Source organism: Arachis ipaensis, chromosome B8 (genome assembly GCF_059453495.1).
Source record: "Arachis ipaensis isolate K30076 ecotype BB chromosome B8, ASM5945349v1, whole genome shotgun sequence".
Lineage (NCBI taxonomy): Eukaryota > Viridiplantae > Streptophyta > Magnoliopsida > Fabales > Fabaceae > Arachis > Arachis ipaensis.
In genome coordinates, this window is record NC_142443.1 from 34,606,962 (window position 1) to 34,623,153 (window position 16,192).

The following is a 16,192-nucleotide window of genomic DNA, read 5'->3' on the forward strand; positions in this document are numbered from 1 at the left end:
TTAATTGTGTTTTAAGTTATTTTTAGTGTTAGTGATCTTGCACAGTGCTTAAACAGAGACAAAATGATGCAGAACAGCAAACAGAATACCCTGGAGTAAGGAGCTTACTGGCGTTTAAACGCCAGTAAGGGTAGGGTGATAGGCGTTTAAACGCCCAAGAGGAGGCATCAGCCTGGCGTTAAACGCCAATTAGAAAGCCCTGGCTGGGCGTTTAACGCCCCACAGGGAGGATTACTCTGGCGTTAAATGCCAGAATGCTAGCATTCTGGGCATTTAAACGCCAGCGTGACAGCATGTAGGTAACTTCAATTTTTTTTATCTCATCTTGATTCAACTCATCTTCATTCAATTTAATTTCAAAAATTCTTTAATTTTTATATCAAATCCTATTCAAGTACATCCATTTCAAATCAATCTTAAAATTAGAATATTTTTATTATTTTATTTATTTTTCAAATCCTTTTCAAAATTGTATAACTTTTACAACTTGTTTTCAAAATCTTTCAAAATCTTTTTATCTTGTTCATATTTTTTAATCCATTCAATTTCTTGCCTTTAATGCCTTTTCTATCCTCTTTTAATCCTTTATTATCTTTTAAAATTAACAACTTATTTTTTTCAAAAATCTTTATCTTTATCTATTACCTTTTATCTTTTATCTTTTATCTTTTAATCTTTATCTTTATCTTTTAATTTCTATCTTTTATCTTTTATCTTTTATTTTTTTATCTTTTATCTTTTAATCTTTATCTTTATCTTTTAATTTTTATCTTTTATCTTTTATCTTTTATCTTTTATTTTTTTCGAAAAATCCCTCCCTCCTTCCCTATATATATGATGACCGTACCCCCTCCATCATTCCTCCCCTCTCATTCGTGTTCTCTTCCCTCTCTTCACCTCTTCTATTCTCTTTTCTACTTCTTCCTTTCTTATATTTTGCTCGAGGACGAGCAAATTTTTAAGTTTGGTTTGGCAGAAACCATGTTCCCTCATCAAGAATTCAATCTCATGGCTCCAAGAAGTGGCAAGACTGCCCCAAAGAACAAGAAAGAAGACAACTCAACAGTTGTTTCCAAACCTGTTTACTTCTTCACCAAGCAGCATGAGGAACATTATCGTAAGATAATGAGCAAAAGGACAGTAATCCCTGAAGTGGGATTCAACCTTAGAGAAGAAGAATACCCAGAGATCAAGATGCAGATTCGAAGGAGAGACTGGGAGATTCTAAGTGATCCAGAATTTAATGTTGAGTACAGCATGATCCGGGAATTCTATGCGAATCTGTGGATGACAAATAAGCAAAAGACAGATGGAACAGCCTTCTACACTTTTCGCACCATGGTCAGGGGAAGGATCATATATTTTCACCAGGATAGGGTGAGAGAGAGATCTTCAAACTACCCCTGCTGAAGGATGATCGTGAGTCATACAATAGAAGAATTGTAGCCAACCAAAAGTTGGACCAAGTCCTAAAGGACATATGCCTACCCGGAACTCAATGGATTGAGAATACACAAGGAGAGCCATGCCAGCTATCTAGGGCCGACCTCAAGCCTGTAGCCAGAGGATGGCTAGACTTCATTGGGCGCTCGATACTCCCCACAAGTAACCGATCTGAAGTCAATGTTGCAAGAGCAATAATGATCCACTGCATCATGATAGGGAATGAGGTAGAAGTCCACCAAATAATTCCCCTTGAGATTTACAAGCTAGCAAACAGAGATTCCACTAAGGCCATGCTGGCTTATCCAAATCTCATCTTCTGCCTATGCAAGGAGGCTAAGGTTCTAATCCAAGAGGATAACCTTATTCCAGTGGAAAAACCAATCACCAAGCAGGTGATGGAGAGCTCCCAGATAGAAGATGATAACCTAAAGAGGAAGGCACCAGAGGCATCCCAAGAAATCCCTCCAATGGAGTACTGGGACCATCTGAAGGCAAGAGCACGCTGGATCAACTCAGAGAGGAGCAGCAAGATCAGACTAGCATGATTTGCAAACTGATCAAAGAGCAAGAGAAGCAAGGGCGTGATCTTGAGGAGCTGAAGCGCCAGAAGCTTTCTCCTGAAGAACCATGCGGCCCTCCAGCTAGAGAGCCATGCGCCCCTCAAGTTGAAGAACCATGTGTCCCACAGCCTGAAGAAAACAACATTCCCCAAGCTGAAGGTTGTTGAGTTTCAACTCTGTTGTTATTCTAATTCCTTTTTTTTTTCTGTCTCATGTAATTCCATCCTAATTTAGAGTTGCATGATCACTAGTTGTAATTAAGTTTTTATTTTTAATTTAATTTTTACGTCTTTTAATTTTTAGGATTACATAGGCATTAGTAGTAATTAATAAATTTTTATTTTTCTAATTAGCTATAAATTATTCCTCTTATCATCATTGAACATGAATAAAATAGTAGATTTTTTAAGAAGAAATAAAGATGCATAGATTTTTGAGCTTTCCAATAAAGAATAGTTACATTAATTTGATTGGGTTACATTGCTTTAGTTTTCTGAATGAAAGAATAAACAGTGCATATTTGAAGTTGAATTTTATGATGCTGGCTCTTGAAAGAATAAGGAAAAAGAAAAACTATTATTGATATTCTGAAAAATCTAAAAATTGATTCTTGAAGCAAGAAAAAGTAGCAAAAAAAAAAGAGAGTATACAGAAAAAGAAAAAGAAGTAGAAAAAGCTAATAACCCTTTAAACCAAAAGGCAAGGGTGAAAGGGCCCAAGGCTTTGAGCATCAATGGTTAGGAGGGCCCAAAGGAATAAATTCCTGGCCTAAGCGGCTAAACAAAGCTGTCCCTAACCATATGCTTGTGGCGTCAAGGTGTCAAGTGAAAAGCTTGAGACTGAGCGGTTAAAGTCGTGGTCCAAAGCAAAAAGAGTGTGCTTAAGAACTCTAGACACCTCTATCTGGGGACTCTAGCAAAGCTGAGTCACAATCTAAAAAGGTTCACCTAGGTAAAGTGTCTGTGGCATGAATGTATCCGGTGGTAATACTGGAAAACAGAGTGCTTAGGGTCACGGCCAAGACTCTGAAAAGCTGTGTTCAAGAATCAAAATAAGCTTAACTAGAAGAGTCAATAATACTATCTGGATTCTAACTTCCTAAAGATGCCATCCATTCTGATTTTCAATGGATAGTGAGATACCAAGACTATTCAGAAACGAAAAGCTACTAAAACCCGCTCATCTAATTGACTGAGCTTCATTGGAAACTCAGAAACTTATTGCATCCTACTCTTCTTTTCATCCTATTTTATTTTTAGTTGCTTGGGAACAAGCAACTGTTTAAGTTTGGTGTTGTGATGAGCGGATATTTTATACGCTTTTTGGCATAGTTTTCATATAGTTTTTAATAGGTTTTACTTAGTTTTTATTAAGTTTTTATAGGTTTTAGTGTTAATTTCACATTTTTGGATTCCACTTTGAGTTTGTGTGTTTTGGTACCTTTTTAGGTATTTTCTGGCTGAATTTGAGTAGATGGAGCAGGAGTCTGCTTCAGAGACAGAGAAAGCACTGCAGATGCTGTCCAGATCTGACCTCCCTGCACTTGGAAGAGATTTTCTGGAGTCAGAGAAGTCCAAATGGAGAGTTCTTAACTGATATGGAAAGCTGACTTCCAGAGCTTTCCAGCAATGTATAATAGTCCATATGTTGTTTCGGATTAGAAGGCCCAAAACAGGCATCCAACGCCAGCTTCCTGCTCTTTTCTGGCATCCAGCACCCAAGGAAGCAGAGCCCAATGTCCAAAAGCCCAGAGATGTCTCCCTAGCTGGCGTCAACATCCAGAAGACCTCATATCACGTGGATCTCATCAAGTTCAGCCCAAACACTTACCAAATGGGTCCCAGAAGTGGATCTTAGCACCAAAAAGACTGTTGTACCCTTACTAGTCATTAGTTTAGTATTTGAAGGATTTTATTCATGTCATTCAGAGGATACATCACTTTTTTCTCATTATACATGTTTTACATTGTATTCTACCTCAGTATGAGTTTCTAAACCTCCTAGGTTGAGGGGAGGAGCCCTGCTGAGTCCTATGAATTAATAAAAGTACTATTGTTTCTTCTTCGATTCGTTTCGGATCTATCTCTAAGATGTATATCCGATCTTCATCGTGATGAACATGATGATCTAACAAATTAGCTCTGTTCATCACATTAAGACAAACGTGCCTGACAAACACCCGCGTCTACTTGGATTCGTGTGAGTACCTGGAAGAAAAGCACAAGCCGACAGTTATGTTTATACTTCTCTCAGCGGTTAATCCACGATTTTGTTGGGGACTTCTTGAGACACCAGTTCAGCTGATCTCCGGGGAGATTAAGGTCTCCGTGGTATAGGCTAGATTTCAAAGAAGCAACGTTCTCTGATCCGGAAGATTCGACCTTGTCTGTGACGTTTTGAGTAGGATCGCCAAGAGAATAGCCTGCTAGCGCTTCACCCTCTATTGGAATGAATGACAAGGGCCCTGTCATTCAATATGTAGCAGAGGAGATCAATGACCACGGGCAATGGCTTTGATCACTTACAGCCTGCCATAGAAGAAGATCATTCATAAGCAAAGAAGATGATAGTACCGGATTTAATTCAGAAAGACAAAGCAACTCCGACTCTCAACTCAATTCCCATCATATAATTCTTATTATTTTATCCAAGAATTTATGACATATAATCATTCAAGGTTTACATAATATTCCAACTCCTTCTGATTCCGCCTGACTAAGACCTGCAAGACAACCATAGCTTGCTTCAAGCCACAATCCTCGTGGGATCGACCTTGACTCGCTCAGGTATTACTTGGACGACCCAGTGCACTTGCGTGTACTGCTGTTGTACAAAAGTATGGGGTTTGCATACACGCACACCAGTGCCATTTGAAATGATTTCTCGTGAGTGATTTTACTGAAGCTTACTCCTAGATTTGGTTGGGGCTAATTATGCTTATAGTGTTTTGGAGGCATGGGCTAGATCTTAGCTCTTATGATGTGGACTTGTGCACTTTAGAAGTCTACTATGTCAAGGTGTCTCTACTTTTGACGCTGAGGTGTTTGTTTTAGGGTTTCATGAGAATATTTATGGAATTCACCTTGAAATTCATTTCTCTGAATAAAATAACAAAAGAAAATACATTGTCTTTTTAGTTGATAGATACTAAATTACTAATGATTCTATTATAGTTGCAATGTATGTATATAAAAAGGTTTACCTGGATGAGAGTTCTCAAGAAGTGGATAGCCTTAATTCTAGAATTCAGGAACTTGAAGTTCAATTAGTTAAAGAGAATGAGGAGTGTAAAAGATACTATATTTTTTCTACATGTACATGTTGATTTTTAATTAATAACCCCCTTACATTGATAATTCATTGCCAATAATGTTCCTTTTCCTTATATTTTTCTTTTGTTCAATGAAAAATTCAGAATCAATTCGAGAGTAAAAAAGTTTGTTAGAGTGCACAAAATAAGTTAAATAAGCACTATTATGAGAAAATTATCTCTTTTATATAAGGTTAAAAACAATTTTCACAATATCTTGGTGTAATTTTTTTTTTTTTGTAGTGATCTGATCTTGTGAATTGTGAGTGTTCTTCTATTGATTCTTTAAACTTTTTACATCATACTTTGCCTCACTTTTTTTTTTTGTTTTTCCCTCCCACTTTTGTATTTTTCTTTAATTTTATTTTTTATTTTTACCAAGTTCTCTCTGTTATAAACTTTTACTACTATTAGCATCATTTGGATTCTCAAAGCAGTTTTTGGTTCACTATGAGTTTTGGTAAGAAGTGGGACGTGGCCATTTTGGATACACATGCTCTGCCAAGGGTAAAAAAAGGACATTCAAGGACCATGAGGTTGCTATCAAAAGCAAATTTCTCAGTTTTGATTTTTATTTTTATTATTAAAGCTTTGGTTTTGATTGGTTTTCGATCGGAGTTTTATATTTTTAGAGTTTTGGTAAAGGTCTTAGTTTTAATTTACATACAATTTTTTTCCTTTTGCACAGTAGATCCTCAAAAAGTTAATGTTGTACTAGAGTTTATTGTAAATACTCTTCAATTCTGGTTTCACTAATTTCTTTCTCTCATATTAATTTGTTTATTTGATAATTATTGGATAAATCTTGCTCTCTTATATGATTTTCTTCGTTCGGTTGGAATTGCGGATTTGTGGAGAAGACTTTGTGTCCTAGATGCACAATGGATTTACTGGCACTATTCTAAAAGGTATGGTCCTTTTTACCTATTATGTTTAGATTCTACATTATAGATTGTGCCTTCTTATTTATTGTTTCCTAATTTTCTTGCACATATCTCAAATTTTTCAATTTTGTTTAAATATTGAGTCTTTGTTTATGGTCATTATTTTTGATTCTGATAACCTCAACTATCTCCTAGAACTACCATTACGTCATGCTTATAATTCTACTGTTAATAACTATTCTTTACCTTGTAGGTTAAATCTTTTGTTTATTGCTAATATAATCAAAGTTACTAAAGTTTATTATGGTGTCAAAAGATAATCTGGACTTCTCATTATATAGGTGTTAAATGATTAATTCAAAGTTGCCAGAAAACTTTATTAGTATTTCAATCAGGATATTAATCTGTTTTTAGAAATTGGATATTTGTTAGACTTTAGAGGCTTCTAAATTTTTAGATAGTTAACATTTTTCTACTGGTGAAGACATTGATGATTGCGTATGTTATCAAGCTTTGAATGGGTTAAGAAATATGCTTATTTAAGGATCAATTTTATAAGCTGATCAAATATGTAGATTTTGTTAGATTTATTTTGGTTTCATAATAAAAGGAAGAAAAAAGACGCGAGAATTTGAGTTGGGATTCTTTTTTTATACCATAACTTTATTTTTATTACCGATGTATAATTTTGTATTGTAACCAATATTTTGGAGAACATATCTCTTTTTTGTGATAAATAATCTCATTTGGGGATCACTGTTATGCAAAAAGAAAAAATGTATAAAGACATCTACTATAGCATGAACTGTTAGAAAATTATTTCTACTTTGTTAGTTTGTCTTATACTTTAAAGTTCAAGTCATGTATTCATATTTATTTAGCTATCCTTTTTGTATCGAGAAATGGGATATATGTATGTGTTCTTTAATCTTATTAAAGAGCTAGGGATAACTGCATTAAAAATTTGTTGAGAAGGTGAAAACTTTGACTATTTTGAAAAGAAGTTTTTTGCATTTCTATATGGTTTTTCTCACGATAGGTAGAATTTGTTGCTTCCAAAGGCTATCAAATTTTGATTCTTCATGTATTACTTATTTCTATTCATTTGAAGTTTACTAATCATATTTTGGATTTAGTTACTGTTCTGAATAATTGGTGTTTAATTAATTTTCTACATCTTATTTGATCCTTACTTTTGTTTAACGTGTGATCCATGATGGGGTTGTTGAATATTTTAAGAGTGTGGTTTAGTGGCAGCAACCGAAAGAAGCCATTGGACAAGGTGCAAAAACATGTGTAGGAACCTTCTATTAATCGTTATAGTGACAATGATGGTCTTCCTTAACTTCAAGGAACATTAACGAAAAAGGTAAGCAAAAATGTTCTAGACTCTATCTTCTTTTTACAACATATAAATGTATTAACTGATTGGAACTTGTTTTTGGAATGAAACTTGGTTTTCAATAAGGGTCAAGTGCGCATTAAGTTACAAAGCTTTTTAGTAGTTGAAACTCCTGAGAATTGGTGATCCTTTTCTACTAACTCCTATGCTTTCGATTGTAGTTGTGAAATGTAAACAATTTGCACAAGTCCTAGGTAATGGTTATTACAGGTGCCAATCAGGTGATCAATCCTCATAAGATATAAATGTGTTTTATAATTTTATAATTTTTTCATGACATAAAAATATAACACACGGTTAGTGAAAATAATGAACTTTATAAACATTTCAGTTTCCATTTCATACCTTTATGTTTATGTGTATAATATATTTTTCCTTCTTGGCTTCTTTGGGTTTGAACTTGGAAAGGAGCATAGTTGGGGAGAGATTTTCAGTGGTAATGAATTGGTAGTCAAATCCAGCGCCAATGAGGTAATTTATGTTAAGAAAGGCAACGACTTCCCATGGTTTCTTCTCACGAATTTGCATAATTTGTGTCTTTGAGGTGGGTAATTTCTAGTAATTTTGAATAATTTTAATTCTTTGTTGAATTCCGTCTCCATGAAGAGAGATTGTTTTTCGATTTTCTGTTAGGTTCTCCATTTTCGATATGTAATGATTTTGTTAAGGTTTGCAATTGTGTTTCTGGTTTTCTACTAGAGTTTTTGTGTAGTTAAATCTAAGTTTTGTAATTTTTTGTTGATTTTAATAGTCATTTTTGTATAATGTACATTGAACCATTGAGTTAATAATATACTCATACACACTTAATTTTGGTTACATTGTCCATGCTTCAAATTTTGTAGGCTTCATTTCGTGTTAAAGTCTGGTGATAAGATCTGCTCCAAGAGCGTCCCAAGGGGAAGGGGTGCCAATATACCAAGTAGTATGATTCTATTTATAACTTTATATACAAATACATATATATTTTTATATTTCTCATGTCACAGAAAGTTGTGTAGAGCACAATATTGGAAGTCATTTATAACATGTTCACGTTCATTAATTTGAATATGAACATTAAAATATTACAAACAACTCTTTTGATTGTCATTTACAGAAATAAATTATACAATACGAGCAACGAAAAATTGAGTTGTGATAGATATTTTTTTCTGTTGTGGTGGATTGATCTTTTCTTGTATTTCAAGTTCGGATGGTTCCTCAACTTAATTTTTATCTCTTCTTGTATTTCATAATTGGATAGAGACATGTGGTATCTCATGCATGAGATGAGATGTCATTGTTTATAGGATGCGTATTTTCTTAGATTATGTCTCTATTGTATGTTCTTTTTTTAATTATTTTTTTGGTCGTATTTATTGTATAAAATTGAAGTGGAATTATACTTCCCCTAAATAAATGAGTTGGGTCAAGTAATGTAGCAAACAAAGACTAATAATTACTATACTTAAATTTATGTTTGAAAATATAGAATCATGATTGTATACTAATAAACGAACAATCATATTACTGTTTGTTTTTATTAAATGTTGGAAGGTATTTGAACATAAGTAACATGTGTTGGTATGATGATTTTTTTTAATTTTGTAATAAGAATTATTCTATTATGCTCACCGTCACATAGTGAGTGTATGTCAGGTGAATGTTGAGCCTCCTAACATAAATCTTTTGGTAAATTTTAAGATCTGCAAACCAATTGTTACTTGTCCAATGTCCATACCATTTAGAATTTCTACTTAGATCAATCCAACATATGAAGTAAATGTAAACAAAAAAGAGAAAAAATAAATAAATTAAGAACAATGTTATCTTGACATATAGTAGTATTATTGTTTATTTAATGGAATCTTAAATTATTTTTTACTTCAGCAATTTCGGTTATATCTTTTGGGGAACAACCGGAGAGAAATACCATTACAAAAAAATTTTTCAAGTTCATATAATTTTAGTATTTTAAATTCCCGATTAATTCAATTGAATCAGTGAATCAAGTCCGATTTTTAGAATCTTAAAAAATACACACAAAATAAGTTGATTTATAATTTAATTCCATTAAAAATTGATGTAAAAATTACATACAATATATCACTCAATAACATACTAAAATATACAAATAATTTAAAGTTTTAAAAGACACAAAAAAAATTCTTTTAGTAAAATTTCAATAACTCATAAAAGTTAACCGAATGAAAAGTCATAGATCCAAGTGATAGAAAATATTAAAAGTTGCTATAAAGATAATAATTAATTATGATCGGATGAAAAAAATAAAAGAAGAAAACAAAAAAAAAAGACAATATAAATTAATAATTTTAAAAATAAAAATAAATTAAAGATAATTTAAAAAATTAAATATAAAATTAAAAAAATAAATATTTTTTATCTATTAAAATTATGCATGAAAATAACAAATATTTTGTTTCAAATTAAATATTATAAAAAAATAAATAAACTTAATAATGCTTATAAATAATTAATTTGTAATTAACGTTTATAAATATTTATTTCTATTTTGTTACACATAATTTTTTTAAGGTTTAATTACTTTGTTGGTCCCTATAGTTTCACCAAATTTTTAATTAGGTCCCTATACTTTTTTTCCATTCAATTGGGTCCCTACACTGCTTTTAATTTTGTAATTACGTCCTTTTCATGTTAAAAATGTTAAAATTAACATAATATTTTTACTAGAATGCATGCGGTCAAAGATTTAATTAAGTTTTTAATTATAAATACCTTCAATTTGCGAATAAATATTCAGTTAACTCTAATATTTTTTACACTAGGAAGGACTTAATTACAAAATTATAGTAGTGTAGGGATCCAATTGAAAGGAAAAAAAGTATAGGGACCTAATTAAAAATTTGGTGAAACTATAGGGACCAACAGAGTAATTAAACCTTTTTTTAATATATTATTTGATTCAAATTTATAAATTTTTATACGTTCTAAAGTTAAATAAATATTAAAATTTTTATATGTTTTTAAATATTTTTATTTTTAATTTTTAAATTATTCCATCAAATTTATAATTTTAAAAATAAAAATATAAAAATTAAGTTAGTATATATATATAGAGAGAATAAGTAGATATTCGAAACCCTAGTCGCTCGTAACAGTCCCATTTTTCATCTTTTAACTTTCTAGTGCTTTATCCTAATCCTAGCTTTTTGCTGCCGCAGCACCACCGATCTCGTTCGATCGGAGAGAGTGATGGCGGAATTGGATGCTGCTGAGTAAAAAAGACGAAAAACTGAGCAGGTTGAAATGGCGAAGGAAGCGTGCCTTTGCCTTGTGACATATAAAAAGTTGATCGTGATCAAACTGAGCAATTTAAAGGAAGAAGTTGATGTCATAGATTGGACTTGTTTGCCTCCACCACCGTTCGAGTTGTTTTTGGATCTTCCAGAGCCTGATATGTGTCCCTTCGAGTTCGACTCCAAGATCTATATGGCGCCGTCCAGCCTGCCGCCTGAAATTCACAGAAGCAAATCCATTTCCATGGCGAATCTGGTCCCCTGGCCAATCTTCGAAATCAAATTTGAGGAGGGAAGATTTGCGCCTACGGGATCACTGGATGGTGCACCCTTTCCTTTTGACGAATCATACATCGCAAACACGCCAGGCTCAGGCGATGTTTACTTCTATATAAATCTGAAACCACGGGTCAAAGATTCATCTGGCTTTTATGTTCTTTGTTCTGGTTCTAGAGTTTGGAAACCGTTAATGGCTCCTGCGGCCATTAGCTGCGAGCCACTTGTCGACAATACCATCTTCGTCCTCGACAACAACCTCTTTTTTTCATCGTCCACTGAGAGTGACTCCTGTTTGGCCCGCTTCGACCCCATAAAAGAGACTTGGATGGATAAGTCTGCCGCTGATAACAATCTTTCGAACTTCCTACAGGGTAGGCTCATTAGCGGTGATGACCACTGTCGTGTTACTTATTCCCCACACATTTCTGTGTCCCTTCCGGGTCTTGGCAGCAGCAACTACACAGTTTGCCTTACACAAGAGTATGTGATGGAATCTCCTCATACACATTTGGACAAGGTCCTTGCCATTCTCGTTAACCACCAGAATGGCCTAGTCGCATTATACCAATACCTTGATGTGGGTTTTGAGGGTATTCAACCTCCAATGGAAGAACCGGGCAGATTCAATTTTGTTGACCTTGGCAACGGGAAGCTGTGTGCAATACGCTCTGCAGAGCTATTGCATTTGGAACCGGATTCATCCACGCACTGCATCTCAGTTTTCACACTGTCCATGTTGAAGGACGTTGCAGCATTGCAACTTGACAGTGGGGCTCCTCCCATGGAGCAAGATTTCTTACAAGTGACTGTCCATAGGAAGAGTGTCTTCTCCATGGAGAACTGTGGGCTTACTAATTATATGCGCCATGCGTTTGTTTGGCCACCTACTAAGGGAGGAAGATTTCAGCACAGGACAACTCCGTTTTAGTAACATTTCTTGTGGCTTATTATCATCCTTAGTCGTTTTCAATAGGATTATGAATGAACAATGAATTAAATATTAATGTCTATATGAATATGATATTGCTTGAGTTGTGTCTATTCTTTAGCTCATACAAAACTTGTTGAGATATTTGCATTATTGCTGTTAATCATATTAAATGATCAACTCACTGCTTTTTATTTCAAAATACATGATGCATTTTAAATAATTAATTCAACTGATAGCCCGCACATATTATGTCAAAAGAAACATTTTGAAGTTTCACATAAAGTTAGAATGGTTCTTGTTTGAAAAATTTAGTTTAAATTTTTTATTTGAGTCATATTTATAATATTATTGATTGATTACTTTATTGATTAGATTAAGAAAATAAGAAAATAATAAGAATGATGATGAAGGGAAAATAATCTTCAGTCTGGGTTACAAAAATTCAAATCAAGTTTCTAAATGATTAAAGAAAAATAATGATGTTATTTTTATAATGTCATTCTGTATGAATTTAGGGAGAAAAGTAACATTATCAGAATAGGTCATGTTCCTAAACAAAATAAGCCAATGTGGTGATCGGTTTTAACTGAAGTGCTATAAAGGGGTTCTATGAGTCTATTCTTTCAAGAGATGATTATTTCTACAAAATATAATGATACATGCATATGGAGTAAAGAAATTTACAACTCTCATTCATATATGATAATGTCATACTCTGTACAGAGCCCCAAACTAAAACAAAACATAGGGGAGCAAAAAGTTAAGAACAAGAAGTGGAAACCTAAAATCTAATGGGTGACTTTATCAACATTTTCTTCCAATACATATTTCACATATTCAAACCATTATCTCCAGTACAAGTAACATAGTTTAGTGTAGCCAGTTCTACTCAATCTATTATTTGTTGTACAATGGATTTCAGCTTCAAAACGGCATTTGTGTCATCACAGGTGAATTCCCCATGTAAGCACACCTGGTTAATACTACAGGGAAACTTCTGCATGTAGACATCAACATTTAAGTTCCTATTCACTTGCCACTGGCCATGTATCTGTGAAAATGGAAATCCATTTTGCATATCTCACAAGTCATGACCGAGAGGGCTGTTTCCGGTCAGGATGATGTTCCGACTTCCGACCTATCCACGTTATCACATCTTCTGACAAACTGGTCAAGAGTTCTCTGCTTTGAAGGGCTATGCCCAATAGTAGTATGCTTTGCAGGGATACTCAATGGCTGATTATTTGACACAGCTAAGGTGTTCTCATGGGCATCTAACATCTGATTTTTCAATAACTAAAATTCAGAATGGTTCCTCAAAAACATCAAAAAGTAACTTTCAAATACTGCTTGAGTATAGATCTTGACAAAATATAAATATAAACCAGAATAAAAACCTTGAAACTAAGCATTATGTACATTTTGCATTACATATGATAGTTCAAGATGTAGAAATGTACCTGCCCCAAATTATCCAGTTTGAATTGCACCACATCCCTAAGGCGTAAAAATTTAGATCATCAATGCATAATAAATGTTAAGTCAATGCTATACCAAGCAGCGAAAGACTGCAGAAATAAAAGAACCTACCAAATGATGTCATCAACCATATCATTTGCCAACTAGTATATATTTACTAATGAGACCTGTAAACAAGAACTAACTAGTCAAAAAAAGGGAAGAGCACATGTTGTCTTTACTACTCAAAAATTTAGATATGAGAGTTCTTTTTATTTGAGATTATTTGTTTTTTTAATGTTGTCATGCAACTAGTAACAACTCTCTCCTTTCTACTTAATGAGTGTAAGAATACCTGACCAATTCTATGAGCACGATCTTTGGCCTGAATTAGGTCACTTGGAATCCAGGATTGTTCTGTAAAGATAACTGTGCTTGCAGTAATCCAACTACTCCCGCTTTAATGGATAGCTGCATGATAACGTGTCACATGAAATCATTATCTCAAGCACAAATACTAACCAAGACAACAGAAAAGATGCTTATAACGGAAACATATGGAAGAAATGCACAACCAAAAATACCACCATACTACAGCTGCCTTGATATAATCCTTTTCCTGGAAATCTGTAACCAATTGTTGCCTTGATGCAGCGGGTGTACCTCCATCAATCCAGATGCAACCCACTTTTTTCTTCTGGAAATTTTCAACAGTTTTTGTAAGTGCTATAATTTCCAATATAAAAAATGAGTAAAATTGAACTGGTCTTACAAGAAGGCACTCATGTATCGCATCTATCATTGGCTGATGGTGCGCAAATCTAAGAAACATGCAACCTGCCTGCAGTGATCACAACATATTAACCGTGATAACCACCGATAGCCCAAATGAAATAGAAAGATGGAAGCAAGAGAAAGAAAAATTGAAGCAATCAAACTTTCAAATTAAGCATACACAATGATTTGGGGCGCTGGAAGATGGATGAAATATGAGAATTAACACATAGTTCAAATAAATGAAATCCACAGTCCACTTTTTTTAATATCAATAACCCTATAAAATGTAAATAGAAAATAATTTTATATGCCCAAAATAAGCATATTGTCAAGACATACAAGAATTATGATCCATAACTAGCTCAAACATAAATAACCAGAACTGCATAATGTTATACTAGTCTCGAGATATAGGTGCAAAACAAAAATATGGATGGAATAATGCCAAAGTGACAAAGGCACAAGGACCATCAACATGGAAAAATATGTATTGCGAAACAAAAATTTACTTTGCTATAACAGCTACTATATGGATGGAATCCCAAACACTTGACCAGCTTCCCCCCAAAGAAATTATATAAGCCAAGCTCGATTCTTATTAAGATAGAAAATAATAACATCAGTTTCCCAATTATGGAGAAAATGAAAATAGAAGAACTATTACCTGAACTTTATAATTAGATATTTCTCCTAGAACCTTCTCTGCTTCTGACAAGGAAGAAAGCAGGAACATCCATAACCTGCAGACTCAAATTTTCAAATAACTAAGCCCTCAAAACAGCCAATCTAAAAAACCGTGCTACAATGAACACATGCACTTATTGCTGGGAAGGGGAGAGAGAGAGAGAGAGAAGCCTTCCTTTTGCATTCCAAGAAGCTCTAGGGATTCTCCAAAAAACAGAAATTATTACCTGCCATGAAACATAGCCTATAAAGCATGAGTATGCAGGAACTTGTTCAAGGTGAAAGACATAGCCCCTAATTATGGAAAATTCAAATTTTTCAATAGAAATATAAAGTTCAATACTCTTGATGAAGTTAGCATGTGAAACCTGCAACATGCCCACTGGAATGAAGAAAAAGTTTGACAGAAAACTTCGACAGTTCTTTAGAAGGGTCATCTGGTTACATATAAAGCCAAAATCCAAAGCAAATGCCAATAGATCAACAAATGATATTTCAAAACCCGAAGAAATCACATCTAAGTTTATAACTATTATTTTTTGTTATGGTAGATAATTAGAATTAAAGACAAGTAATACAGTCATAAACAATGATACTGAAACAAATGTTAAGGTTTTGAAGGAAAGAAGCATACTTTTTCCCTTGAGGCAAAGCGTCCACCTGGATTGCAATACAAACACACTATGAGTAGTTCTCCTTCCAGAAACTGAACCACAGGGTACAAAGAAGAATACTAAAGACTATAGTAGCAAACGTCTTTTGATTCTTCTGCATTATTTTGTTTTCTAACATTAAAATGAGGGATACACACTCATGAACAACACTTCAACAAAATTACCCACACACCAAAAGACAAATTTAACCCAACAAGAGCAAAAAGAAAAGCAAAGCTAGATAAACCCCATGAACAATACAAAATGGGAAATAACATGAAATGAAGAAAAGATGAAAACTTTAACTTTTGAGGACGAGAATCGGAAATGGGGTTTGGTGGGAAGGGTTGGGAATGGTTGGACGGCGAGGGGGGAGGGGTCGCGGCCGTACAGGAGCTAGAGGTGGTGGTGAGTAGAGGCCGACGTGGAGGTAGAGGCCGACGTGGAGGCAGAGGCCCAAATGAGGGTAGCGGTGAAGACGAAGGTGGTGATGACGGAGACGATGGAGGTGACGACGGGGTCAGGGAAGTGGTGGTGGTGGTGGAGGA

At 34.0% G+C, this 16,192-nt stretch overlaps 1 protein-coding gene and 1 pseudogene across 2 annotated transcripts; one reads left to right on the plus strand and one right to left on the minus strand.

Moving 5' to 3' along the window:
• Positions 1-10,689: 10,689 nt before the first annotated feature.
• Positions 10,690-12,182, plus strand: LOC148547666 (uncharacterized). The gene has a single exon (XM_088496815.1). The coding sequence runs from the start codon at positions 10,873-10,875 to the stop codon at positions 12,067-12,069; it is 1,197 nt and encodes a 398-aa protein (XP_088352941.1). The 5' UTR covers positions 10,690-10,872; the 3' UTR covers positions 12,070-12,182.
• Positions 12,183-12,738: 556 nt separating this feature from the next.
• Positions 12,739-15,765, minus strand: LOC107611805 (uncharacterized; annotated as a pseudogene). Its single transcript, XR_015896389.1, has 10 exons — positions 15,626-15,765; positions 15,360-15,428; positions 15,166-15,218; positions 14,972-15,046; positions 14,303-14,371; positions 14,123-14,227; positions 13,886-14,001; positions 13,663-13,718; positions 13,533-13,569; positions 12,739-13,353 (listed from the first exon to the last, which is right to left on the minus strand). The product of XR_015896389.1 is annotated as an uncharacterized LOC107611805 (transcript).
• Between the last annotated feature and the right edge of the window lie 427 nt (positions 15,766-16,192).